Source organism: Callorhinchus milii, unplaced genomic scaffold (assembly GCF_018977255.1).
Source record: "Callorhinchus milii isolate IMCB2004 unplaced genomic scaffold, IMCB_Cmil_1.0 Scaffold10, whole genome shotgun sequence".
NCBI lineage: Eukaryota > Metazoa > Chordata > Chondrichthyes > Chimaeriformes > Callorhinchidae > Callorhinchus > Callorhinchus milii.
Window position 1 is genome coordinate 7,190,376 of NW_024704751.1, and position 26,306 is coordinate 7,216,681.

Consider the following 26,306-nt stretch of genomic DNA (forward strand, 5'->3'; position numbering starts at 1 on the left):
CTCATACCAGTCTATGTTGAGAATGCTTCCATTAAAAGCTAGTAGTAGAAGAAACTTTCTCAGTTAGACATTAACTTTGGGTTTATCTATGATCAGAAGTTTCGCTGGATATGATCTAATTGATGGAGGCATTAAAATTCAGGGTAATGTAAATCTCCCTGATCCTTGAAAGAAGTCTGATCATGTACCAGTCAATTTTCTAAGTTACCTGTTAGACAGATGAAATGATCCAAGAAAATGTATTCAAAAAGTGTATATTTAATAGTATAAAATGGTCATGGGTGTCTTAATTACAATGCAGAAATTCAGTTTTCTTTATTCTGGGTTCAACGATCTGTAGACACTGATCAGCAAATTCCACAAAGATGGGTTCTTGCATAACAGTCTTCATTAAACTTCCTTTGTCCCTGGCCTGGTCTACAGTCAACAGCAAATCTCTGAGATGAGGATTGCAGAGCAAACTCTTCAACTCCTCTGAATCTGCTGTTGGAAGAAAATGGAATAGAATTCATTTAAAATCAGTGTTTACCTCAAATACATGTATATGCATTTTACACCAACGGATGAATGCAGCCACAGATTCACAATTTCCCTGATCTAATGCTCAAACATTCAGAAAGTGTTTAAATCAATTTACTACAGGATATAGATACCTCCACGTGCAGTGAGGGCAAAACAAAATAGCATATGTTGCAGCTTTCAGTGGTTGCTATTGATGCTACTCCATGATTAAGCAGTTTTTAATGACTTAAATTTCCCAAACCCTTCTTTCTACTTACCCAATAAACTCAGTTTATTTTGTGCTACCCAATCAGATTCTTCATTTTCATCCTGGACATTGTGTGCAGAGCAGCTGTGCCCTGTCAATATGCACAGAGATATTAAATACAATTAATAAGTGATTGCAGCATATTTCCTAAAACTGTGAAAGGTAGTGGCAACTTGCTATGTGAAGTGCAACTGGCAGATTACAGAATTTTTTGTATATTTGATAAAGGGAGAGATGTTTTTTTAAAACCTAGGAATGATGACAAAGCTGCAAAAAGCAGATTGCTGTTCTTGCCTTGTGCTGTCAAATGGACTAGGTCAAAAAATTGATAGCCATTTGCTTTAAATAGGTAGGCACCCACATGAAGTAAAATATCTTACTGTTTAAGAACTTTCATACTGGTTATTGCTAGATAGTTTTTATTTTAGGTCGTTAGTGGCACAGATTACAAATAAATCACGTAGGAAGCAAGCCCAATTTAAATCAATGGTAGCAACTTGATTTATAGAGTGCCCTTCATGTAGGATAATATCTTGAGCGCTTTACAATTACAGGAAAAAAAAATAAACAAAACATTCAAACACAAAATCTAAATAGGGGAAGTTTATAAATAGGAGGAACTTTTGTATTTGTTTAAAAATAAGGGTAACTTTTGTATCAGTGGGACAGATCCTTGTGGGCAACTGACCCTTTGATGGAATCATAGTTTCAGCCACCACATGTAATTATTATTGTTATACCTGTGCTATGTTGTGGCGATACTCTCAATGCTGGAGAAACCTCAGATGCTGTTGAAATGGTTTTAGACTCCTGTGGTTTGCAATCATCTAGTAAAAAGGAATTTTGTAAAGATTATAGTTCAAGTTCTAAAGCACAACCGTTAAAATACCACTTTTTATACTCCTTAGAAAAACACCAGAGTTTTGCCTTAGGAACTGTGCAAGGTTATAATAATAAAAATCCTTGCATTGGATATAGCGCTTTTCACGTCGGGAGGACGTCCCAAAGCGCTTCACAGAACACACTGCAAAGTGAATTGACTGTATATTTGTGGGCGAACGCGGCCGCCAATTGCGCACAGCAATGTCCCCACAGACAGTCGTGGATTGAAAATGACCAATTTATTATTGTTTGGGGTTTTTGGAGGGATTATTACTCTGGTGCCGAAGTTCATAGAAACAGAAAGCAAAACCACCAAACAAATTACGTTTTCGAGAGACCGGACCTTTTTGAAAGGACTATTCGGCCGGTCAACACTTTCTACTCAACGGTTGTCTGCCACAAAATTAAATCAAGAGTTCGACGGCCCGCCGTCAGAACCACCGGTCAACACTGAATCTGCCGCGCAACTCTGGAGAGCAATGGCCCGCCCGTTACCTTGGTGCCGCTTGTAACATCCCACCGAACAGCTGGAGAGGGAGACAACAAAAAAAAAACAAGACGACTGCCGTGAGTGGAGAATTTCGGGAGCGGCAGAGGAACGCCGCCCGTCCCGAAGGACGTCCCGGCCACGTGACAAGGAGCGTGTTACCAAACGCGGGGACGGTTGAGGATTGATTGATTGATCGATCGATCGATTGGTTCCGCCCGCAACAATATACAAGTCCATCCGCCTCACAGTGTGAAACACGGCGGAGACGCTTCGGCGACGTGTCAAGTGCGAGGATTATTATTATTATTAAAGTGCCCCCTGATATGGTGGGAGGGAGGGGGAGGGGTGTGGTGGAGGCGTGCGAACCCGCAACCTCCTTGACTCGAGGCGAGAGCGCCGGGGGCCGGGGTGGGGGGGGGGGGGGATGATCGCCCCCTCGAGATACATACACACACACACACAGAGTGAACAAATAATAATAATAATAATCCTTGCATTTGATATAGCGCTTTTCACGTCTTCTCGACGTCTCAAAGTTATATATATGTATATATATAGACACATTATCTCTGATGACCGAGGAGCTCGGCCTGAGGCTCCCCAGCCCTCCCCCGGGTGGGGGTGGGGGTGGGGGGGGCGGTCACGCGAGTCCCAGGCTGAGTGCGGCCTAGTGGCCGCTGATGGCGCCGCGGTACTCACTAGCGCTCCCGGCAGCGGGGGCAGCGGTATCTGGGCGGCCGCTGGTCGCACACGCAGCAGCTGCTCATCGCCCCCCTCTCCCCCTCTCCCCCCCCCTCTCTCGGGCTCCTCCCCCCCAACCGTCAAAAAACGACCGTTAAACCGTCAGCCGCGCGCTCCCACGGCGGCTCGGCGTGCAGTGCGCATGCGCCGAGGTACTTCCGGGAGGTGGGAGCGTTACGCGCGCAGGTGCAGTGGGGAGTTTTTTTTCGAGCCCCTCCCCCACCCACTCCCCCCCCCCCCCCCCCACAACCCCCCCCCCTCCCACACACACACGGGCTCCCCCTCCCCCCCCACTCTCTTCGGCCACAGCGCGACATGGGCTGGTGACCGACGTGCGGCTCCGAGGCTCGGACGTGGAGTCAGGGTGAGTGCGAGTCGGCTCGGGGTCAAACGGAAAGGGGCGGAGGCCGGTGGGGTGGGGGGGCTGGGGGGTTGGGGGGGGTTGGGGACTGGGGGTGGGTGCGGGGGTTTGGGGGCGACGTAGAAAATAAGACCTTTCGGTGGTCCCGGTGCCCCTCCTGTTAGGGACGTCTCGAAGCGCTTCGCAGCGTATCCTGTAAAAAGTGTAGTGACTGTGCACCGTAGCGGGCGAAACTCAAGGTAGAATCCCGTGAAGAGACCCCGATAAGGCGCTAAAAGCAGAAGCAAAGGTTCAGCGCCTCGGGACGTCCTCCCGACGTGAAAGGCGCTAAACAAGTGTCATTCGTGGTGGTGGTTATGGGATTATTATTGTCGTCTACGGGAGACTCCTGATGACCCGTCACTCCGAGGGAGAAGGGCTCAGCGACGAGTTATCCCGAGCGGCGACTTACGCGCGTGTATAAATACACAAAGAAACGCGGATGGGCTATCGACCGCACACAATGACTCAAATGGTAGCGACAAGTTAAGACCGGGTCAAGTTATCAGGAGTTTGGGGTACGTTGCAAAGAGTCATTGAAATCGCAAGGCTGGATCAGGGTGAAGAAGGCCATTCGGGCCGTCCCGCTTTGGTCTCACCTCTGCCCTGCCGTCATCCCATCACCACATCGAGCATTTTTTTTTTTGGAACAAGGCCCAGTGTCCTTGCCTCAATCACCTTTCCTGGTGACCCTGTTCCGGTCGTTAATTCCCTTCTGGGTAACTAAATACTTTATGGCTCCTGCCCTTGGATTGTCGTGTAGTGACATGAGGCTTCAACATACAGCCTTGTGACTAAGAGGCAATGGAGCCGAGTAACCTGAGTGTTCCACAGTGAATGCGATTAACATTGAAACTATGAAACCACGTCTCGCCAGGTCTGGCCCAGGCTCCACTGGCTCCCCACCACTGAATGGATCGACTTCAAGATCCTCACCCTCGTGTTCAAATCCATTCACTCGCTGGCGCCTCCCGACCTCTCCGTCCTCCTCACTCCCCAGTCCACCATATGGAGCCTCCGCTTGACTGGCATCCTGCTCGTCCCTCGCACCCTTCGCCCCACCATTGGAGTTTGTGCTTTCAGCCACTACACCCCGAAACTCTGGAACACTCTCCCTCAATCCCACTGCATTGCCCCCACTCCCCTTCTTTCAAGTCCCGCCTGAAAACTTTCCTCTTCAACCGTGCTTACAGCCACCTCCCCCCGGCTCAGAGTCAGGCTCCGCCACTGTTAAGCACTCTGAGAAGCTACCCTGAGTGGAGGGCGCTATATAAGTGTAAGCTGTTGGTGGTGAAATATCGGTCACGGTTTATACGGTTGCTGTTTGACATAGGTTCCCATATTATAATTAAATGCGGAGTATTGTGGTTGCTATATTCTGTTCAATTGGAGTCAACCTTTGTAATGATTGGCCTTGTTGTATCTTTGTGGTAACCTCCAAACGACTCAGGGGAAATCCCTCAATTGTGTGACGCATGTGTTGTCCACAACTATAGATTAATGCACTCGCCGTCTGCCTATAATGTTTGTTATGAACTTGGAAATGTACTTATACATTGAAGGGAGTTTAAAATGTGCAGCAGTCAGGATGGTAGGAAATTTTGTTTACGATGTTTTCTCTGGCCCTTGACTTAATGACTAAACCCAATCTGCAGTTTTATTGTTGAATAATATTTGTCCACCGTGTTTAATTTCCTGAATGCTAATGGATTTGAAGGAACATTATCTAAAGGTGAAATGTGCTTTGAGTGGGTGAGGTAGCTATAAATTTGCGTGTCAGTGGTAAAGTTCACGTCTTCATATTCAAATCCCTTCCATGTTCTCGCCTGAACGTATCTCTGTGACGCATCTCCTCCAACCACACTGTCCTGGCCATTCCCTTTGGTCAGCGAATATTGGCCTACTTCATGTCCCCTGTCCCACCATCAGCAGGCAAGGCTTTCAGCCCTTCTGCCCCTGCCCCTGGAACTCCATGTCAGGTTCCCTCCATCCATCCATCCATCCATCTCCCCTATTTCAAGGCACGTCTCAAAACATACCTGTTTGACCATGCTGTTGGTCATCTTTCCTCAACCCCCCACCCCTCGGCTCCCGCGCCTAGCTTGGGTCTCTGTCCACCACTGTGAAGCGCTTTGGGACATCCTTCCAATGTAAAAGGTGCTGTAATAAACACGAATCATATTGCAAATCTTTGAGTTGGGAGTGCAATTTCATTTGCAGGCTTACCGTATGTATTTCATGGGTGCATTTATCTCCTCTGGAATAAATTGGAAATCTCATCCGTTGCCTTGTCTGTATTTACTCCTGGTGCAATTAAACCTGCCGCATCGTCTATCTCATGTTTGGCAGATTAAGCTGGATAGGTAGCTGAGGTAATGATTTATTTGAACACATACATTTGACGAATGACTTAACAGAAATGCATTCGCCGGCATGCCATTGAGAATAAGATGTGAAAGGAAGGCTGGCCAGAAAGACTTGGAAAAAATGTGACTTTTTTTTCAGCTTCTTAATGCTCTCTCTCCCCCCACCACAACGTTTCCCCTAAACCACCTTCTGAACAAGTTTAGAGAAACCCAAAAAAAACCACAGGAAATATGCAGCAACTGGGAACACACACACACACACACACACACACAGATATGTATATATAGCACTGCAACCAACATCACAAGACACAGCAACTTATAGACAGCCCTATTAAGCGCGTTTATAGCAGTAAAGAAAATAACTGACAATTGAGGGGGTGGGGAAGAGAAACACAGATATGAAACCGTCCAACGCCAGGTATTAATTATAGCCTCTTCCCACCGAGGGCTCTCCTTCCCCTCCTGACAAATTGGATGCAACAATTTGGGATGGGAGAGGAGGGAGAGGTAGCCTTCCCCCCACCCCCCCCCCCCACACCCCACCCCCAGCCTGTAATTGTGAGTGAAAGTCAGAGCTGCAAACCACCTCGAACATAGCATAGAACCTGAGCCGCACTGATGAAACTCCTCTCAAACCACCTCTGTGCGGAGTAAAAGGAGTCGCCTTATTCTGCAACCAGAAGGAGACACGCTCTCAGTGGGAGGTAAGGTCGCAGTTTGTCGGTGGCAATTTTTTTTAATTAAAAAAAAAGCAAAAGCATTAACCTTTCATCTTAAAATAGTTTGCTTGGGTGGTGTGGGTGTGGGGGGGTGTGGGTGGGGGGGGTGTGGGGGTGGGGGTGGGGGGGTGTGGGTGGGTGGGGGTGGGTGTGGTGGGGGTGGTGTGGGTGTGGGGGGGGGGGTGTGGGGGTGGGTGTGGTGGGGGGGGGGGGGGGGGGGGGGGGTGATTTGCCTGGAGAATGCTAACGCGTCCTTGGGCTCAGTTGAAGGATGAATCGGTGACAAATTGGATTCGGTGCACCTCACCAGAAAGGGGGGGGGGGGGGGGGAATAAAGCTGATTTCCTTTTGCCTACTGCAACAGCGAATCTCTTGCAAAAAAATCCCTAAATAATAATAATAATAATAATAATAATAATAATAATAACCACAGCCACGCTCCTCCCCGGGGGGTGCAATCCAATCTCGGTGTCGGTCGAACCCCTGACACAGCGGGGGGGGTCGGTTTTTATTGGTTTTATTTTGGACGTGCGGAACGGTGAGAGAGAGACAGAGAGAGAGAGAGAGAGAGAGAGAGATTGAGAGAGAGCGATGCACGAACAGAGAGGAAGAGCGAGAGGTGAAAGACGTTAAAGAAAAAGAAGGGGAGAAAGTGATGGGATCGCAAGACATCGATGAAGAAGAGATCGAGAGGGCAGCGCCGTCTGTCGCTGTCCACCAGCCGAGTGGTGCTGAAATGGACCAGTTCTTGGCTTTCACGCCACACACACGGTATCGGATCGGATATTGCGCGGTTCGAGGCTAAGGATTCGCTACCGTTCGCTCCCGGGTTTTCCTTTGGAGGCAGCCTTTGAGGGAACTCATGCTGCACCCCAGTCCTCGCTGCTTGTGGGTGTAGATGATGGGATTGACCAAAGAGTTGGCCGTGATCATGATGGCAGTGCAGTTCCTGAAGATGTAGACGCCGATGCGAATGTCCTCGGCAGGAGAGTGGTCAAGGACGTCCCAAAGGACCCCTCCGAAGAAGGGGGCGTACGATATCAGCGTGGTGACCCAGATGAAGGCGCTTGTCTTGGTGACACGGGCCTCGGCCACCTTATAGCAGCTGGTGCTGTGGGCGTGTGCAGCCACGGTGGAACTCTGCCTCCTTAAGATGACAATGATGGCAACGTAGGTGAGCAGCAGGCAGAGGGAAGCCACCGCAAAGTTCGGGGCAGCGATGAAGATCAGGTAGTCAATGCAGAAGGGACCGTACAGGCGAGACGCGGCAGCCTCTTTGCCCAGACAGTTCCAGCCCATGAGAGGCAGCATGCCCAGTAGGCTGGCCAGTATCCAGCTGCTGCCTGCCGCCAACCAGATGTGCTGCTCGGACAGCCGGCCTCGTTCCCTCAGGCAGTCGGCCACTGTCAGGTAGCGCTCCACCCCGATACTGATCAGGTTGTATACAGTGGACAGGATGGAGACGGTGAAGATGGAGTAGGCGACCAGGAGCTCTTGGGAGCCGTGGATGGAGTTGTCAGGGTTCGAGATGAACAGCAGTGCCACGTAAAGTGAGGAGCAGCCAGTGAGCAGGTCGGACAAGGCCAGACTGCGGAAGAGGACAATGATGGGCCGGCGCCGCTGTTCGACCGTCGCGATGCCGAAGACCACCACCGCATTGCAAATAATAGAGATGAGATTGACCAGCACCTGTGGGACCCCCAGTGCCAGGACCAGGGAGCTGCTCCAGGTCACATTGCTGTTAGCGTCTTCCAATGAGCCATTTGACGCACTCTTCATTTTGCTCAGTGACCACGTCCACCTAATGACTCCAGTCAGTCACCATTCACCCACAAATACTCACACTCAACACTCCTCTGAAGCCCTTTGAGATGTCCTCCTGACGTGGATTGTTATTATTATTATATAAACCTTAGGACTGAATCCAGAACTGCGTTTCTTCTGTCAAAGCTACACTCCCCACTTTCGTGTGTGAAATACCATATGATGGTCGATGCTCAGTTTCCTGGCAGGTATATTTATTTATGCGAAGAGCCCAGGGAAGTCAAATATTAACCACATCCCTTATCTTCATCGCTTATCTTCATCCAGACCTTTTGTTTTAATCACATCTATGATTTGGTCCCTGACCCTCTTTCTCTCATTCAAACCTAATGGCTAAATATTTGTTCTGCTGACATTGCAGTTAATCACGATTTAAATAAATGCGAATTTAGCGGAAGTGGCTTCATAAACAAATGTATACTTTTCAACTAAGATAAGATACGAGCCCCAAATCCTGGACTATTGTCGCTCTGACTGACTGAGTGACTAACTGTCTGACTGACAGCAAGTCCTGGACCAGCCAGATGTAACTCTTAATGAATACTGCCACCCTATTGCCCCCTCCCTAACCACACAATCTCACTGTCCAAATTCCAGCCCATATTTTCCATCTTCCCACATAGACACACACACACACTGCTTCTCACTCAGGTATGTAGTTCTCTCCTCATTCCCCTCATTCCACCTTGGTGGCCAAGCTTTCAGCTGCCATGCCTGATCCTCTCGAGTATTTCCAAACCGCTGTCCTATGCTACCCCCACAACTGCATTTTAGAGCAAATTCTGCGTGGTCCTGAGACGTCCTCCTCACGTGAAAGGTGATGTACCAAATGTGAATGTTATGATAACAGCTGGATGCTGTGGTGGGAGGAGGAGGGTTGTTGGGTTGGGTGTTCTGGAGGGATGGGATCTGATGGGCTGAAGGTGATGTGAGCTGTGCGCTTCCATCCATCCTCTAGAGGTCGCTTTGCTCCTGTGGCTGGATTTACCACAACCTCAAACCAGGCTGGAGGTCCACCCGCATTGTGGCGATGGAGGCTGATGCTTCGGTTATTTTCCTGGATTTTAGGGCAGGTCTTTTCTCCAGTGATCCACAAGCTCCCATTCGGTCACAGAAAGCTGTGCGGATTTATCTATTCTCTCTTTATCTATCTGGTCGCAGGCTTCTTTCAACTGATCAGTACCGGAAAAGGAAACCCACAAAATTGAAAGTTTAGAAACACTTTTCGGCTTCAGCGCAGCTCTGGCCCCCAGCAACAAGAGAACAAGAGGGTGATTCCCCCACCCACACACAAATACAACAGGAGATTGACCCCTGGCATCAGTAAATTGACCCTGGCAACAGGACTTGCTCCAACAGGACTTGTTGTGCTTGGAAACAGAATGTTAGAATCAAGTCAACTCTCTGAGGCAGTTGTCCAGTTCCTGGGGGGCAGGGATTCTGGCAAGTGTTAACCCTGTTAATGCTTCTGTTAACCCTGTGAACGAAAGCCCCCAAGGATAGAGCTGGAGAAGCAGCGGGAGAGAAGCTTGCCAGACAGCTGGGGGCCAACTCCACGCACTCTCCAGTTCTCCCAGTCTTCAAACTTGAATCCATCCGTATACAACTTGCATTTATTTATACAGCGCCCTTCACACAGGAAAACATCACATTGCAGGGGACGGCTATCAAGTGCACAGAAAAGTAATTGGTGGCCAAACAAATACATTTTACATCATTGCCGATCACCCACAAAGCACACAGTCACTGACTGCATTTAACAATCTATTTTGTAAAGCACTTTGGCACTTCCTCCTGACAGGAAAGGCGCTGTATCAAATGTGAGGATTATTATTACTGTTATTATTAATGTTTAAATGTGTACTGTAGTTTGCAGACACTTGGAAAATCCTAAGAAATGGGAAATCTTGCAGAAACGCCACTGCCCCTGGCGCAGAAACAAAGTCCTGCTAAAATTAGCTAAATTAGCAGTCAGTTGGGATGGAGTGGTGGTGGGTGGAGGGAGTGGGCTGACCGCCTATATACTGTGTCTCTTTTCTTACTTCTGTACTATATAAATGCAAGTTGTTATATATGGAAGGATAAATGCTTGAACAATGGGAGCATTAAAAGGGTTTGTGGAGAGTGGCACCGACTGTCTGGCAAGCTTCCCACTGCTTCTCCAGCTCCACCCTTTGGGACAGTTAATTATCTATGCATAAGTACAAATAAACACATTCGGTTTGGGTGTTTAGGGCTCTCTGTAATTTTTTTATGCAGAAGACTGCAAACATTGTCACAAGCTCCGCAGACCTCTCTCTCACTAGGCAACGTAACATTGATGGAGGGTTCCGCATGGCCCATCAGAACTGCAACAGGGCTTTTCACATCTCACCTAGAGACTGGCATCTCTGATAACTCAGCACCACTAGCAGCTGAAACAAGCTATCAAAGAGGCATTTCGCCTCGTCGCTTCATCTATCTTACAGATGTCACACCAAACCCGCGACAGATCATTATCTGCCATGAAAATGATGGCGCTCACACCCACCAATCCTCTGGATGTCTAAACACTTGTACCGAACACAATTTAGTATTTCTAAATACAATTATCATCATTACTCCACATGTTTCATTTGTTGGCCAGTGGACTGTGGGGGAAAAAGGGTAACTGGACTTTATGGACACCCTGTACTTGTAGCATTTCTGATGATGAGGAGGCCTGAGTGAGGGGCACGGAGGAGGTAGTGGGTGGTGGAAAAAAGGATTTGGGGATTGTTTTTGGCCTCCAAGATGATGTTGGAGTTAAAGGCCGTTTTTGCGCGGTCAAAGAACGGTGGTAGCTGTGGAGATGCTCGAGGCACAGTTGGCGGTGAACACCATCAGACATCCTATCCGTCTGGCCTTCCACCCGCGGAGATCCTGAAGCAGCAGTCCAGCTGCTCCATGATCATCTCTCCTCCACTTTCAACTCCCTAAAATCCAGGACCATCAACAAACCCACCCGATCCCCCTGGTACAACAACCATCTCCGCCGCCAAAAAACCCAAACCTGTCTGCTCGAGCGCAGTTGGCGGAAAACTGGCCTGACCAGGGCTCCCTCTGCCTGCTTGTCCTCCTAGTCGGGTAGGTTCGACACAGTTGATCACGCCATCCTCCTCCACCGTCTTTCTTCCGTCATCCACCTCAGTGAGACCGCACTCGCCTGGTTCGAGTCCTACCTCATAAACCGCCAGCAGTACATCTGCATAAACGGCTTCTCCTCCCACTCTCACCCAGTCACCTGTGGGGTACCCCAAGGATCCATCCTTGGCCCCCTCCTCTTTCTGATCTATATGCTCCCTCTTGGGGATGTCATCCATAGACATGGGGTACATTTCCACATGTATGCAGATGACACCCAACTCTACTTTTCCACCTCTCTTTGCGACCCCCAGTCCCCTGATATTCTGTCAGCCTGCCTGTCAGACCTCAGGGGCTGGATGAGTGCATCTACCTTCAGCTGAACGTTGACAAGATGGAAGCCATACTCTTCGGCTCTCGTCAACGTCTGAAATCTCATGGTTCTCACCTCCTCCACCTACCCGACCTCCCCTTAAAACTCTCCGAACCCATACGCAATGTAGGTGTCAGGTTCGACCCCCAAATATCCTTCCTCCCCCACATCAGGTCCCTTACCAGCACCGCCTTTTTCCACCTCCATCGCATCGCCTGTCTCCGCCAATACCTCTCCCCAAAAGCCGCTGAAACCCTGGTCCATGCCTTTGTCACCTCTCGGCTGGACTACTCCAACGCCCTCCTCGCCGGTCTCCCATTCACTACCATCCATAAAATCCAACTCATTCAGAACTCTGCCGCCTGCATTCTCACCCGCACGAAACACCGCTCCCCGATCACCCCAGTCCTTGTCAGATTGCACTGGCTGCCTTTCCCAGAGAGGATTGACTTCAAGATCCTCACCCTCGTATTCAAGTCCCTGCACTCCTCTGCACCCCCCGACCTCTCTGACCTCCTCTCTCATCAAAACAGCACCCATTGCCTTTGTTCCTCCGGGTCTGGCCTCCTCCTCGTCCCCCGAGACCTCCGCTCCACCCTCGGTGACCATGCCTTCAGCCACTGCGCCCCTAGGCTCTGGAACTGCCTTCCTCACTCCCTTCGTCTCGCTCCCTTCCCATTTTCCGGTCTCTGCTGAAGACCTTTCTTTTCGATCGCGCCTTTGGTCACCTTCCCCCCCCCCTCCCCCTGGCCCCTTCCCCCTCCCCCTCCCCCTGGGCTCGGTCCCGGGATCCGAAACTGTAAAGCGCTCTGAGACGCCATCCGACGTGAAGGGCGCTATATGAATCCAAGTTGTTGTTGATGACACAGCCTGGGGAGGACAGGTTTGCAGGGCTATGGGGAGAGAGCAGGGGAGTGGGAGTGAATTGGGCAGCTCTTTCCAAAGAGCCCTCACAGACACCATGGGCTGTATAATCCTTTGGTGCCAAAGCAGTGAAGACGGGAGGCAGTCAGTGAGACTTTCTTCACAACACCAGATTGAGACTGAGCACTTTGCAATGACGCCATTCATTAGGACTAAAAATAAAATCCTCATCAACGTGTTTTTTCATATGGCTTCACTTGTGGTGACTTATTCAGTGTGGGGCACTGTATATAATAATTGGTGGGTCGGTTACGGGACAGTCTATAAGCGATGTGCGGTGAGGACCTCACGCACTGGAGATGTTGTCACTGATAAATTAGGAGCTCATGTTATTAAGAGGATTGAAATTCATCTCTCATCTTCGGTGTGGATTGTCGTAGTTCCTCCCTCCCTCCCTCCCTGTCTGTCTGTGTACACACACACACATATACACAGAGATACATTCTCTGTGTGAACACATTGCATACGTTTGCATGTAACACGGTTTTAAAACCTTGATTTAACTCCAATATCACTGCAACTGACGTGACAGCGGGTTTCGTTCTGCCTCTGTGTGTGTGTGTGTGTGTTTGATTTCAGTTTGCAGTAATAATACTAATAATAATACTAATAATCTTGTGTTATGAACCGATCTCTGTCGGCTGGTTAGGATATTCGAGGTTGCAAATCGCAATGATCAATTATATCATCGTATCGATGCATAAATGCATATCAAATGCAAGGATTATTATTATTATTACGATGATATAAAGCACGAACGATTTCTGCCTGTCTCTTACTTACCGTTTTCTTTCACAGGTTACTTTAGAGAGAGAGAGAGAGAGAGAGGAAAAAAAACGCTTCGAGTGACTATTTAAGACTAATTCATTGGGAAGGGAAGAGTGCGAGAGCTGATTTTATATTGTTCTACACACACTAAAATGAAACTAACACCTGTTTTTCTCTCTCTCAGAGAGATTGCACCATCGTACAAATTCCTGATTTTTTTTAAAGAAAAGAAACTCACTTTGCAGAAGGGATTGCACCAAACATCGCGAACCATCCATCCCATCGTTTTAATTTATTGGCAATTCTTTTCCCCTTCTTTTCTCTCCCTCTCTCCTCTCTCCTCTCTCTCTCTCTCTTCCATCCACCACTGCAACGGCTTCATCATTAATAATGACTGTGTCAAACATAATAAGGGGGAGATGGAGAGGAGGAGCTCACCCCCAACCCCCACCCCACCACCCCCCTCCCGGACAGGTCTGACACTATCCCGAAGGAGACTATAAAAAGACGAGCAGAAAGTGAGATCGCACTCACTATCACAAGTAATATATCTCAGTGACCTCTTCTTCACTGTAGGAGCTGGAATAGGGGGAGGGCAAAAAGCATGCAAGCCTTTCTGATCATCTTCGTCAGCTTCTGGTTACCTTATTCCAGTCTGGCATCAGGTAAGTCTGTCTCCAACCAATATTTCCCTCTTCCCTCCTTTTAATTCGTTCGAAAAAAGTTATTTGTCAACTGATGTCTACTAATGCCAGATTTGTGTACTAACATCAGGCAAAGGCTCTCTCTCCCCTCTTTCTCTGCCTCCCTCTCTCGTTCTGCTTCTCTCTCTATTTCTCTGCCACTCCCCCCCCCCCACCCCCCCCCCCCCCCACTCCCCCTCCTCTCTCTCTCCCTCTCCCTTTCTCAACTGCAAGTCAGTTAATGTTAAGGAATTTTTAATAAAAAAAATGCATTTTTGAAAGACTGCCCGAGAAATGCTTACCCACTAAATCAGAAACTTTGGACTTGAAACTTCCAGTGTATTTTTCTGTTTTGGCCAAAATCGGTGGTCTGTGAAAGAGATTTGATCTCTCCCTTTGGCTCTCCCCCATCCTACCCACCAGCATGTGACCTTTTATTTAAGATGTCCTGTCTGGCTCAAGAAACTGACAACCGAGACTACCGCAGAGGTTTGACTCGATTTCGAAATTCCACTGGACTTTCATGAGACAGCCTGTGTGACGGGCCAGCCAGCCTTTGATTTGGGATTTATTTTGTTTGCTTCCTTTTTTCCCCATTGGACTGGGATGGGAGCAAAAAGGAATGGAAGTAAAGGAATTTTAAGGTCTGGTCTTTACGACAACAACAACCGAGCCGGAGAGAGGGGAGAGGGGAGAGGGGAGTGTAGGCATGGTCGAAAAAGAAGGTCTTCAGGCACGACGAAGATGGGGAAGGAAGAGGGCAAAACTGAGGGATTAAGGGAGAGTGTTCCAGAGTTTCAGGGCTATGTGGATGAAACCACCATGGAACGGAGCACATGAGGGAGAAGCAGAGGCTTGAGCCAGTTGAGTGGAGGCAGCAGGTAGTGGGTTGTGGAGGGAGTAAGCAAGTTAGAAAGGTAGGGAGGTGCCAGGTCACTAAGGGATTTGAAGACAAGTGTGAGATCTTGAAATTGAGATCCCTTTAAGAAATTGTATTGAGGCGATGAAAGAGTAAAAGCTACCAGATTGGGTTGGGAGAAGTCTGACCAGTGAGGACTGGTGACCTGTTCGATAGGGGAGTCAATCTGTGGGAAGGAGATGTTTTTTGGTCAACTGGTGTCTTGACACAAGGGGAAACCCACAACCCTGCTTAAGAGTATCCAAACTAGACTGAGAGTTCCACATACAGTAAACCTCTGATATATCATCACTCCAAGGGAAAAGAGCTCAGTCATTCTATTGGGGTGGCTATGCAGGCAGGAGTCCTCTGGGGAGACTTGGGGGTGCTGTGACCAGGAGGACCTACACTAATACACACTGAGCTTGTGCAGAGCGAGCAGCTGACAGTATGACAGAGCGGCCTCTGCCCCCACAGCTGTCAGTTTATTTGTTAAAACTTGTTTAAGTTAAGTTCAGTAAAAGTTTATGTGAAGGCAGATGTGTATCTGAAAAAAAAACCTTGTTTGTTCATTTTGCTCATTTTAACAAACTGGATCACTTAGACTTTAAGAATCAGGCAGAACCTCACAGAAGGCAAGGGCTAAAACTTCCATTCGTAGAGATCTTGCCACCAAAGTCACTACAGCCAAGCACACAGAATCTCTGGAAGAGCACTTCAGGTAAATTCGCTCCAATGATGCAGTATATCCGATATTTTACTTACTGGGAGGTGGAGAAAGCGACGTTATATGTTACAAGCGAATGCTGAAATAAGGTGTGTGGGGTTCCTTATTCACATTAGTATGTGATGATATAGGCCAGAATTTTATTGTCTGGGGTTTTATTTATCGTCTATTTGCCACCCACTTGCGGAGATATTCCTATATCTGATTGGAATGGAGTGGACTATGCACGCTCTATTCTTTGTCCCCCCACCCCACCTGACTGAGAAATGTACTCTGCCAACTAGTTTCCGGTGATAGCAGCTACAGTTTTGGCAAGGGCCAACAATGTGCAATTGTGGTAACTGCTGGAGTTTTAACCAACTAAAATCGCATAGCTTGGCACCGAGAATACTGTCTGCCAACCTTCCCGTTTCTTGTCTTACTAGGACCACCCAACCCACTGGTGCTTTGGCTTGTAGGGTTATAACAGGAGCCAAGTGGGCAGAATCCCTGCCCCAGTCTGCCCCTCCCAAGTTGTACTGATGAGCCAGTCTGGCTGGTCTGTCATTAGCAGTAGCCTTAGGAGTATTGGCTCAGGGACTGGATTACCAGGACCACCACATAGGATTGGCTTGATTTCATAATTCTATTGGACCTTTATAGGACAGCTTGTGTGACGTGCCACCCACTTTGATGTTCTAGAGGTCAAGGACCAATGCCAGGCTTACTCAACAACCAGAAGGGTAATCCCAGTCCTCGTGTGAGATGAAGTGAAGAGACTTGCCTGCCGTGAAGCCGAGGTTCTAGCTGCGATCCACACCGTACATGCGTGCTGGGTTGTCTGGTGGTGGTTTATAAATGGTTAATTTCCCTGCAACTGTGCCAGTTTGGGGTTTCTCAGTACCCGCTTTCTCTTTCACCGAAGCAACAGCTGTTCCTTCACAAACTGTGCCCATTCTATATGCCACACTGGCAGAGCCTGTGCTCGGGGAGGGGGAGCGTAACAATAGCCCTGTTTATAGTGATATGCTCACTGGATGTGGCGTCATCTCGCCCCGTTGGTGCTGAATCCTATCGATCACATCTGGGGTTGTTGCAGACCACGGTTTATGGTGACTAATGTCGTTCTTATAGTAAAGAGACTATAAAGAATGACATAACGACAGACACCAGAGGCAGAATGTATACACTGCAACAAGAAAAATGGTAATAACTCCTGCATTTGATGCCGTGGCCTTTCACTTTGGGAGGACATTTCAAAGTGTTTCACAGGATTTACTTGAAAGTAGTGTTGATGAATCTGTAGTAACTGTGAGTTTAGCAGGCAAACGCAGCAGCCAATTTATGCACAGCAACATCTCGCAAACAGTCCTGAAGTGAACAATTGTTTTTATCTATGGGACTTTTGTCCAGGGCACACCTCCGACAATATGGCACCCCCCACCCCCGATGTAAATCTGACGTAAAACTTTAATCCACAACCTCTGACTCCGAGGCAAGAGCATCATCGACTGAGCCCAGTGGACATCTAATCATCCATTGCAATGGTTCCTGGTCTGAACTTGGAATCGGCGTTGAGTTTCTGCTGAGGATGCTTCGTGCAGTATCCTGACGCTGTTTATGTGCTATGATTAGAGTCAGTCTTGATTTAAAAATCGTTATAAAAACAGTGACTTGAATGGTTCTTGGACACACCCATTGACACATCCATTTGATCTCAAGGGAAAATTGAGGAAGGGAGTAATGATTCCTTTATTGTCCTACAAACTCAGCACAGACCTAATCACCATAGACCTACAGATACACAGTCACTGCACTTTACAGTAATTCCTGTTAAGCGCTTTGAGAAGCTTGCCTACGAATGCACATTTTACATTCAGATGGTATGATAAGGTACTATATCAAGTACAATTTACTTATACGATTTATATATAACTTTGCATAACTTAGTTTGCAGGTTTATCTGTAATTCATACTTTGCATAAGTCATATTAAATGTTATGGTCCTGACTGATATAACTTATGTATCTTTACCTATACTATTATTATCCTTTTCTGATAACAGTAACAGCCTTCCTAATACTTCTCACGTTACTCCTTTCTTGGGTGGGGATTTATTGCCAGAACCTTCACCTTGTTCAATATCATTTTGAATTAAAAATAGCAGGTATACAGCACCTCTCACATTGGATGAATCAATGTGTTTCCTGACTTTCCCAAACAGGCAAGGTTGTTTTCGAACCCAAAATAATTCCTAACCTATAGTCATCCGTGCTTTGTGACTATTTTCTTTGTGTTAGATCATTGATATAGCGATATCCATTGTTCACAGTCCCTGTATTCTATCTTTCTAATCAATATTGCAGCCGATTATTATTTTAAAATCTATTGAATCTGTCGTGAACAATAGCAAAATCTGATACGCGTCAGCACCTACAGCTCAGCCGGTTGCACTCTCGCCTCTGAGTGAGAAGGTTGAGGTCGTATAGTCAGTCTAGGTTGACGCCCCAGTACAGTACTGGAGGAGCACCGCATTGTCGGAAGCACCATCCTTCATGTTAGTCATTAAACTGAGCTCAGGCAGACATTAAAGATCCCATGGCACTAGTCAAAAAAAGAAGGGAGTTAATCTCTCTCCCGCTACCCTGGCTGACAATCCCCACCAGATAAAATTGGTCGTTCATGTCAGGTCTGTTTGTCGGACATTGCTGTGCACAAATTGGCTGCAAAAATACACAGTCCCTCCACTTTACAGTGACCCTATGAAATGCTTTGAGATAACTTGTTGGCGTGACAGGGTGTGGCATCAAATGCAAAAATCATTACCATTCACTGGACGACTTGTACTGGTTTCTGGATTTACTGGCAAGTAGATAGCAGTAACAATTTAAAGAAAGGCATGATGACTGTGCAGATTTCTCACCACAAGGTTGGCTTCTAAGTTAATGACCAAATTGATTGTAGGCTCTTATCTCGTACACTCCCTGCACCTGGGATCTGGAACGCAGTGACATTAGTGTTAAAAATAATAATAATTCTTCCATTTGTGTTGTTACAGCACTCGGGAAGAGCAAAAACAGTTTGCACTTTATGCTGCACCTTTCAAATAGGGTATGACAACTGTTAAGTGTTTCAAAGCACTTACAGAGCCAGAGTGGGACCCCAAGCTGGGTGAGGGCTATGGGGATAAGTGTGTGTTTGGTAGGTGAACACAGCAGCCAATTTATGTACAGCAACACCCTACAAACAGCCAGGAAGTGAATGATCAATTTAACCTGGTAGGGGGGACCTCACGGGAAATACCCTTCTCTTTTCCAGCAAGATCTTTAATCTCTGAACAGGGCACAGACTGGGGGACTCGGACTAAAGTTTCATCCAAAGGACGGTGCCCTGACAATGCCGTGCTTCCAGCACTGCATTGGAGCATCAGCCTCAGCCATGTGAGCTCAAAGTCCTGATGTGTGGTTTAAAACCACAACCTTTGAACTCGGCGGCAAGACTGGTGACCGACTGAACCAGGCTAACACCCAACTGAGAGCATGAGTTGGTCAGTAAGACCACTGAACAGGCTGTGTCCACACTGCACAAATGACACTCCATGGGTTGCATGGTGACTAGCTGAGACACGTGAGCTCCATGTGGGCTCCTGCATTGTCTTTTGACTGATGGCCTTTAACCCTGTGACATTTATGGATTGACAAACCAATCGTCCCATTTATTAAATTAAGTAGTGATGAGAACGGTTCACTCCTTTTGGAACACACTTTGCCTATGAGTTTGGATGTTGGTTAATCTTCATTAAACAAAGGTCTAGGATTACCGCCAGAGTCCTGTCGTGTGACATTCCTACATATTCCCCTGCTCATATGGAAGTGGTTTGGTTTCATTACGTCACCTCTTATTGCAAAAGAATTGGCTCCTATAACCGATTAAATGGGCTTTAGGTCAACTAATACTCCTTGCATTTGATTCAGCAACAACGCGTTTCCAAAGTAAAGTCAGATGACCACTTGCACTCTACAGTAAAATCCTGTGAAGCGCTTTGAGATGTCCTTACCAGCATGTAAGGTGCTCTTATCACTTGTAAGAATTATTATTCGTTCATATATTTGTAAGCAACGTTGCAAAGAATTGATTGCTCAGTGGATCATTAGCTTAATCGGTAATTGACGGTGAATCTTTCTCGGTGACATAGTTTTGGCACCACAGAGAATGTGAGGATCAGGGAAACGTGAGCAGCATTAATGTTGCAATGATCCACTCGCAAATCGCTTCATTGCTCATCAGTTGGGTTCCACTGATGCCCTCCCCCACTTTCAAAACCTGTCTGAAGACCTTCCTCTTTGACTGCGTCTTCAACCACCTTCCCCCCTACTCCCCGCTTACCCTTTCACCCTCCCAGTTCGTCGCCCCTCCCCCCTGAAAAAAACTCTTTGTCTAAGGCTTTGAAACCTTCCCCCTGTGAAAGCATTTCTCTCTAAACAAGGGCAAATTATTGCTGCTCAAGTCATTCGCTGAATGTGCTGAATATTCAAAGCATCTCGCTTGGCGCATCCGTCCGTCATGTAACAATGAGGGAGTTTTGGTATTCCGCTGATGACCGTGACTGTTCGTTGGTTGTAGAGCTGACTGAAAGCTCCCATTGCCCCGTGTTTGGTTACATCTGCCCCTCAGATGGCGGCTGGGGATTAATGTGAGAGTCGTTATTAAGCAAAAGCGACAAAAGGGCCNAAAAAGAAAACTAATCGTGACGATTTACTGTAGCGAAGTACACAGATCAGTTTAAACCATTCTCTGCACTGAAGGCACGCTCAGTTACCTGTGTAATGATACGTTGCTCTGATCCTAACACAGTCTCAGTTTTAAACAACAACTACAACTTGCACTTATACAGCGCCCTCCATGCAGGATAGCATCTCAGAGCGCTGCGCATTAACAGGTTTTCAGGTCGCCTCACATTGTGGAGCTCATCTTATAATTGAGCTTCTACCTGCTCAGATCATTGGGTTCCACTTACCAAAGAAAAAGGAAAATGGCATAGATAGAAAACGCAGAGAGACGGAAATGAATGACACTCGCTCGGTGATTAAACTGCCCCCAGCGAACAAACAGAGGCAACCTAGGCACAAAACTTCACCTCATTTGTAACCTGCGGGGAGTGTTTGGGTGTCATCCTGTGGCTCAGTCTGTAGCGCTGTTGCCTCGTCTCCGAGCCAAAAGTCTGCGGGTTCAGCATCTCGTAGTCTCGGCTGATGCTCCAGAGCAACGATGGGGTTTTGTGCCATGTTGTCGGGAGGTTCCGTCCTTCGGATGAGAGTTAAACCGAGCTTTCCGTCTACCGCTCAGGTGGATGTTAAAGATCCCTGGGCACTCAAAAAGAGAAGAGAGTTTCCCCCCTTCCCCCCCATATAAAAATTAGTTGCACACTTCACGGCTACACTTCACATTAAAATCCCGTGAAGCACTTTGTGATGTCCAGCCATTGTGAACGGCATTTATCGAATGTAAAGATGGTTAATTATTAATATTTTTCGGCTTTGGTCACATTGACTCATGTAGCCTACATGACCACAGTCATTGCATGTCAAAGTAACTGAGTGCTCGGAGGCGAATATGACAAAAATTGCAAAGTTGGGGTGGTTTTGGGGGGGGGTTGGCAAGTTAAGAAACGAACCCAACATGAACTCTACGTTTGCCCTCTATTTAGGCAATTGGTGCTACACGAGCCAGGATGCCAGTTGTGGTAAGTCCCTTCCACATTAATGCTAAATATTTTCCTCTTGGGCCCCTGCTTAAGGCCACAAAATTTCTCGTGGTGACAGCCTTGAGACCATCATCTTAATAACTTGCCCCTACCAACCCGCCCGTTCCCTCCACTCAGCCGACTCTGGCCTGCTCCATGTCCCCCGACGCACTCACCCCACCATTGGCGGGAGAGCCTTCAGCCACTCTGCCCCCAACCTCTGGAAATCCATCCCCCAGTCACTCTGCCTCACCCCCTCCTTAGCCTCCATCAAGTCCCACCTCAAGACGCTCCTCTTCGACCATGCCATCGGCCATCCTCCTTTCCCTCCCCTACCTTCCCCCCCCTCAACCCCAGCTCGGGTCTGAAGTGCTGTACTCTTTCCAGTGCCTTGGGATATCCTCCCGACGTGAAAGACACTATACAAATGTAATCTTGTTGTTGTTGTTGTTGTTTTCCACAATTCTTAGAAACAACCAAACTTAACGATTTCCCCAATTTCCGAGCAATGTCAAAGTTTAAGATATCGAGGAGGGGATCTTAAGGCTAAAACTGTGAGAAATTAGGGGCCTCAGGCGTTCATTAACGCTTCCCCCCCCCCACCCTCCAAACCAAATAACAACAGCAAATTGCATCTATACAGTGCCTTTCCCGTCGGGAAGTCTTTCCAAGGGGTTGGACAGTCGAGGGCGAGGGAGGGCAAGGGTAGGAAGGCTACTGAAGGAGGCAAGGGAGGGGGCGAGGCAGAGGGACTATGAAATATATAAAGGTAACTAGTCAATTATGTAATTAATAAAGTAATGGATCTGTGAAGCAGAATGTGCTTTTATGTCGGAGAAGTGTGTATGAGTTGGGGGACTGGGGGTGTCTGAATGTATAAAATTGTCAGATTGGTTCCTCTCTCTAGGCCCTGATCATTGGTCGGTCAACCACCCAGATTGTGGAAAGCAAAAGCAATCCCCCATCGATATTGTAACCAAAATGGCAAACCATCTGCCTTCACTATGCTCCTTCGTATTCCGGGGCTATGACCAGATTCCGACCAAAAAGCCCATGATAAAGAACACTGGGCACTCAGGTAAGAGTGCAAACTGCTGGCCACTGTGTGGGACACTGGACAGTGTCTGACCTAGTTCTGGCTTCATGAGCTTTGCTGTTGATCATGGAGTAGAGTGGGGCAAGGAATGGAGAGAGGAGATGAGAATGAAGAAGGGAGGGGAACAGAGTGCGGCAGAGGAGAAGGAGAGGGGAGGGGTACTCGTCAATGACAACACAGACTAAGACTAGGTGGAATTTGGGGCCTGGAACAGATGGTGGGGGTGGGGGTGGTGGTGGATGTGGCCCAGGACAAGTAACAGCAGGATCCTGTGAAGGGGAGAGAGTCAGGGTGGGGGTTATGGGAGGGTGGAGGGTGAGATCAGAAGGAGCTTCCCCAACACGGACCTCTCAGGTGTCTCTGCTGTTTACAGTTCAGGTGACACTCGAGGAGACTAACACCATCAGTGGCGGAGGCCTGGCCAACACATACAAAGCGCTTCAGCTGCACTTTCACTGGGGGACAACCACCACACCTGGAGCAGAGCACACCATAGATGGCACCAGATACCCTATGGAGGTAAAGTGACGGCAGACTTGAGGGTGTGGTGGGGGTGTTAAGGGGATATCAAGGTGAGAAAGGAGGGAATTGGGGAAATATCTGAAAAGAAGGGATAATGAGAATGTGGGGAAGAGAGAGCCAGCACATGCACGATGGGCCGAATAGGCTTGTGTACTGGACCTTTCTAGGGTTCTCAATGGAGCAAAGGTGTGGAAATGGGAATAAAAGGTGTCCAGTGATTTTATAAAGTGGTGGATCAGGCTCTATGGTCAGAATGGCTTCCTGCTGTTCCCATGTATGCAACATTCCAGAGTGAAAGCCTAGACTATGAACTCATAACTTTCCCGATGTGGGGGGGCTTGAACCCACAACCATCTGACTCAGAGGCGAGAGTGGTACCAACTTATAATAATAATAATAATAATAATCCTTGCATTTGATATAGCGCTTTTCACGTCGGGAGGACGTCCCAAAACTTAGTCGGGCTGTCCCACATCTGACCAATTTATTATGGAGTTAATTACTTATTAGGCGGCAAAGGTTTCGCCCTGCCTGGAATTGAACTCAGGTCTCTCACTTGCAAAGCGAGTGCTCTAACCACTGAGCTACAGGACTCCACAGGGCTGGCATCTGTTACTATATGATTACATTAGGGCAAGTTGTTGGGTGCTTTTTAATGGACGTTTCCATGCGATTGTAACGACAATTTGCTATCTTGCTTTCGGCAGATGCACATAGTCCACAGGAACGAAAAGTACAAAAACATGGAGGAGGCCCTGAATCACACTGATGGTGTGGCTGTGCTGGGGTTCCTGTTCAAAGTGAGTAACGGAGTTCATCTCTTATCTATTTATTTATCTCTGTATTCATCCATCCATCCGTCCGTTTATCCGTTCGTCTGTCCTCCGTCCATCCAAACCCATCCATCCTGCCTATCCATTTAATAATAATAATACTTGCATTTGATACAACACCTGATCACGTCATTGAAACAGCTCAAGGCGCTTCCCAGACTATATTGTAAAGTGGGTTGACTGTATATTTTGTGGGCGAAATGCAGTAGCCAATTGTGTACAGAAGTGTCCCACAAATTAAGTGGATGAAGTGACCAATTTTTTTTTGGAAGGTTTATTACCGCCAGAAAGAGGACCCCTAACAACTAGACTAACAACAGGGTTCCTACTTACTGCTTGGTATACAGAGGTGTGTGAAGTAAGGAAATTTGCCTAAGGTTTCGCCCCGCCAGGGAAACAAACCCAGGTCCTCTCACTTACGAGGCAAGTGCGCTAACTATTATCCTATGGGATGCCTAGCTGCCTATTTACTTATTTACAGGAAACCAAAGAGATTAATTCGAACTACAAAGACATAATTAACCACTTGAACGATGTCAAGTCAAATGGTAAGATTTTTTTTAACAATGAAGTCTGCCCCATTTTTTTGCCCCCCTCTTTACGCGGGGTGCGGTATTTGCCAGGCGAGAGCGCAATTGTGTACTGAACAACTGTTAACGAGCTGATTTCAATCGCAGTCAATAAACTTTGCATTTGATATGGAGCCGTGAATACTTCTGATCATATGTACATGTATATCAAAATTGTATGTCAATGGTAATTGCTATCGAGCGTATTTGTTAGCAAAAAGCAGGAGCCAATTTGTGCCAACTGAGCAAAGTTCGATGGGTGTGGGATGGGGGGAGACACACAGCAGACAGAGGTGCTATGTCAAAGACATTGCCATCTCAAGGTTGTACGAAAGTCAGTTGTGAAGATTACAAAGATTAAAATAACCTTTTGAATTTTATTGATGGATTTGTTGCAGATCAGAAAGTGTCTATGACCCCCTTTGCCTTGAAGTCATTGCTCCCAAGCGATACAGACCTGAAACACTATTATCGTTACGAGGGTTCGTTGACTACCCCAAGCTGCCAGGAAGCCGTGATCTGGACCATCTTCCCCAATCCCATTCCTCTCAGGAAGGACCAGGTGAGGCTCAGGCACTAAGATGCCAAAGGCACGGAATTATAATAATATTCTATAATGTAATTATTATTAATAATGATCCTCATATTTGATACAGCGATTTTCATGCTCGGAAGGATGTCTAAAAATGTAATGACCGTGTATTTGGTAGGCAAATGCACAGCCAATGCACACAGCAGTGTCCCACAACTTGCCATGAAGCGAGCGAGTGATTTTATCTGGGGGCTTGTCAGCCAGGACACCAGGGGAGAAACGAGTGCTCTGACCACTTATATCTTTACTGTTTCAGCTCAATGCATTTCCAACGAGTTTGTATTTCAGCAAAGAATCGGAGAAACCCAAACCCATGGTGTCCAACTACAGACCTATTCAGAAGCTGAATAACCGAGTTGTCTACACATCGAAGGGGGTCAGACCCACCAGCGCTGCTGTGCTGACAGTCGTTTTTGTGGCCTATCTGTCTACTTCATTCAACTGAGCCCCCCCTCCCACCCCCATCTCATCTGCACAGCCCCTCTCACCTTCCCAGTGCAACGGACGTCAAAGGGGAAGGTCTGTAAATCAGGTGCCTCAAACCAAAATCAGTATCCATTGTTCTCGCTAACCAGCGTCCACTTCCCATCACTGTGATCCTGAGCCCACCAAAGACAAGAAATCATCTGTACCTCCCTCTCTTTCCCTCTCTTCCTCTCTCCCTCGCCCTCTTCTTCTCGCCTTCATTTCTACTGAAGGTGTGTGGGCCGGTGGGGGAAAGGTAGAGGTGAGGGAGGTGAATGTGGGGAAGGGTGAATAGAATAGAATAGAATAGAATAGAATAGAATAGAATAGAATAGAATAGAATAGAATAGAATAGAATAGAGAGGAGAATAAGGAAAAGAGAGCAATAGACAACCTTATCAGGAACTTTTTAATATCATTAAGGATTAGGTGGGTTATTTCAGGTTATTTCAATATTTAGTGACAATTACTGCGAGAAGCTCACCTTCCCAGCTGTATTTATGTACATCTGCACTGGTGGTAACAGCATCGCCATTTTTTTAGACGAAAAGTTTTTAACTGCTTTTAGGGAATCTTGTGTCAGGAAACAAAACAAAGCAAGAACAGGGAGGAATACTGGATATTATGCTCAGATAGTTTATGGGAGGCAGAGGGCTTATTAAATATGTGGGGTTTTACTGTTAAGTGTGACTGTATACTGGCTCTTTGCTTAAGCTTTTGTTGCAAAAATAAATGCACAGAAAATGTTTTATGTATATATATATACAGGTATATTAAACATTTTGCCTGATGTTTTAATTTGTGGGTAGGAGGTAAGTGTGGTGGTGGTGGTGGTGGT

The 26,306-nt window shown here is 47.3% G+C and overlaps 3 protein-coding genes across 4 annotated transcripts; 1 reads left to right on the top strand and 2 right to left on the bottom strand.

Moving 5' to 3' along the window:
* Positions 1-238: 238 nt before the first annotated feature.
* On the bottom strand, positions 239-3,019 carry znhit3 (zinc finger, HIT-type containing 3). The gene is made up of 5 exons (XM_042338688.1): positions 2,841-3,019; positions 2,147-2,178; positions 1,510-1,596; positions 780-860; positions 239-483 (listed from the first exon to the last, which is right to left on the bottom strand). The coding sequence occupies exons 1-5, from the start codon at positions 2,906-2,908 to the stop codon at positions 287-289; spliced, it is 465 nt and encodes a 154-aa protein (XP_042194622.1). The 5' UTR covers positions 2,909-3,019; the 3' UTR covers positions 239-286.
* Positions 3,020-7,171: 4,152 nt separating this feature from the next.
* On the bottom strand, positions 7,172-8,149 carry LOC103180702 (G-protein coupled receptor 6-like). The gene has a single exon (XM_007896688.1). The coding sequence runs from the start codon at positions 8,147-8,149 to the stop codon at positions 7,172-7,174; it is 978 nt and encodes a 325-aa protein (XP_007894879.1).
* Positions 8,150-13,855: 5,706 nt separating this feature from the next.
* Positions 13,856-25,824, top strand: ca4a (carbonic anhydrase IV a). 2 transcript variants are annotated; one of them, XM_042338816.1, is made up of 8 exons: positions 13,856-14,026; positions 21,356-21,391; positions 22,281-22,469; positions 22,861-23,006; positions 23,717-23,809; positions 24,324-24,390; positions 24,810-24,973; positions 25,260-25,824. In XM_042338816.1, exons 1-8 carry the CDS (start codon positions 13,966-13,968, stop codon positions 25,446-25,448), a joined length of 945 nt encoding a protein of 314 aa, XP_042194750.1. In that variant the 5' UTR covers positions 13,856-13,965; the 3' UTR covers positions 25,449-25,824. The 2 variants fall into 2 exon arrangements, with proteins under 2 accessions (XP_042194750.1, XP_007894777.1); XM_007896586.2 differs by having other exon boundaries at positions 22,299-22,469; positions 25,260-25,776.
* Positions 25,825-26,306: the final 482 nt, after the last annotated feature.

Coding starts and splice junctions, on each gene's coding strand:
- znhit3 (XM_042338688.1), bottom strand. CDS start 2,908: ATGAGCAGCTGCTGCGTGTGCGACCAGCGGCCGCCCAGATACCGCTGC. Junction 2,179..2,840: donor CCCCGCTGCCGGGAGCGCTA/GTGAGTACCGCG, acceptor CTCCCTCTCCAG/CTGTTCGGTGGGATGTTACA. Junction 1,597..2,146: donor ATGTTACAAGCGGCACCAAG/GTAACGGGCGGG, acceptor CCTTTTTACTAG/ATGATTGCAAACCACAGGAG.
- LOC103180702 (XM_007896688.1), bottom strand. CDS start 8,149: ATGAAGAGTGCGTCAAATGGCTCATTGGAAGACGCTAACAGCAATGTG.
- ca4a (XM_042338816.1), top strand. CDS start 13,966: ATGCAAGCCTTTCTGATCATCTTCGTCAGCTTCTGGTTACCTTATTCC. Junction 23,810..24,323: donor TGCTGGGGTTCCTGTTCAAA/GTGAGTAACGGA, acceptor ACTTATTTACAG/GAAACCAAAGAGATTAATTC. Junction 24,974..25,259: donor TTCCTCTCAGGAAGGACCAG/GTGAGGCTCAGG, acceptor TTACTGTTTCAG/CTCAATGCATTTCCAACGAG.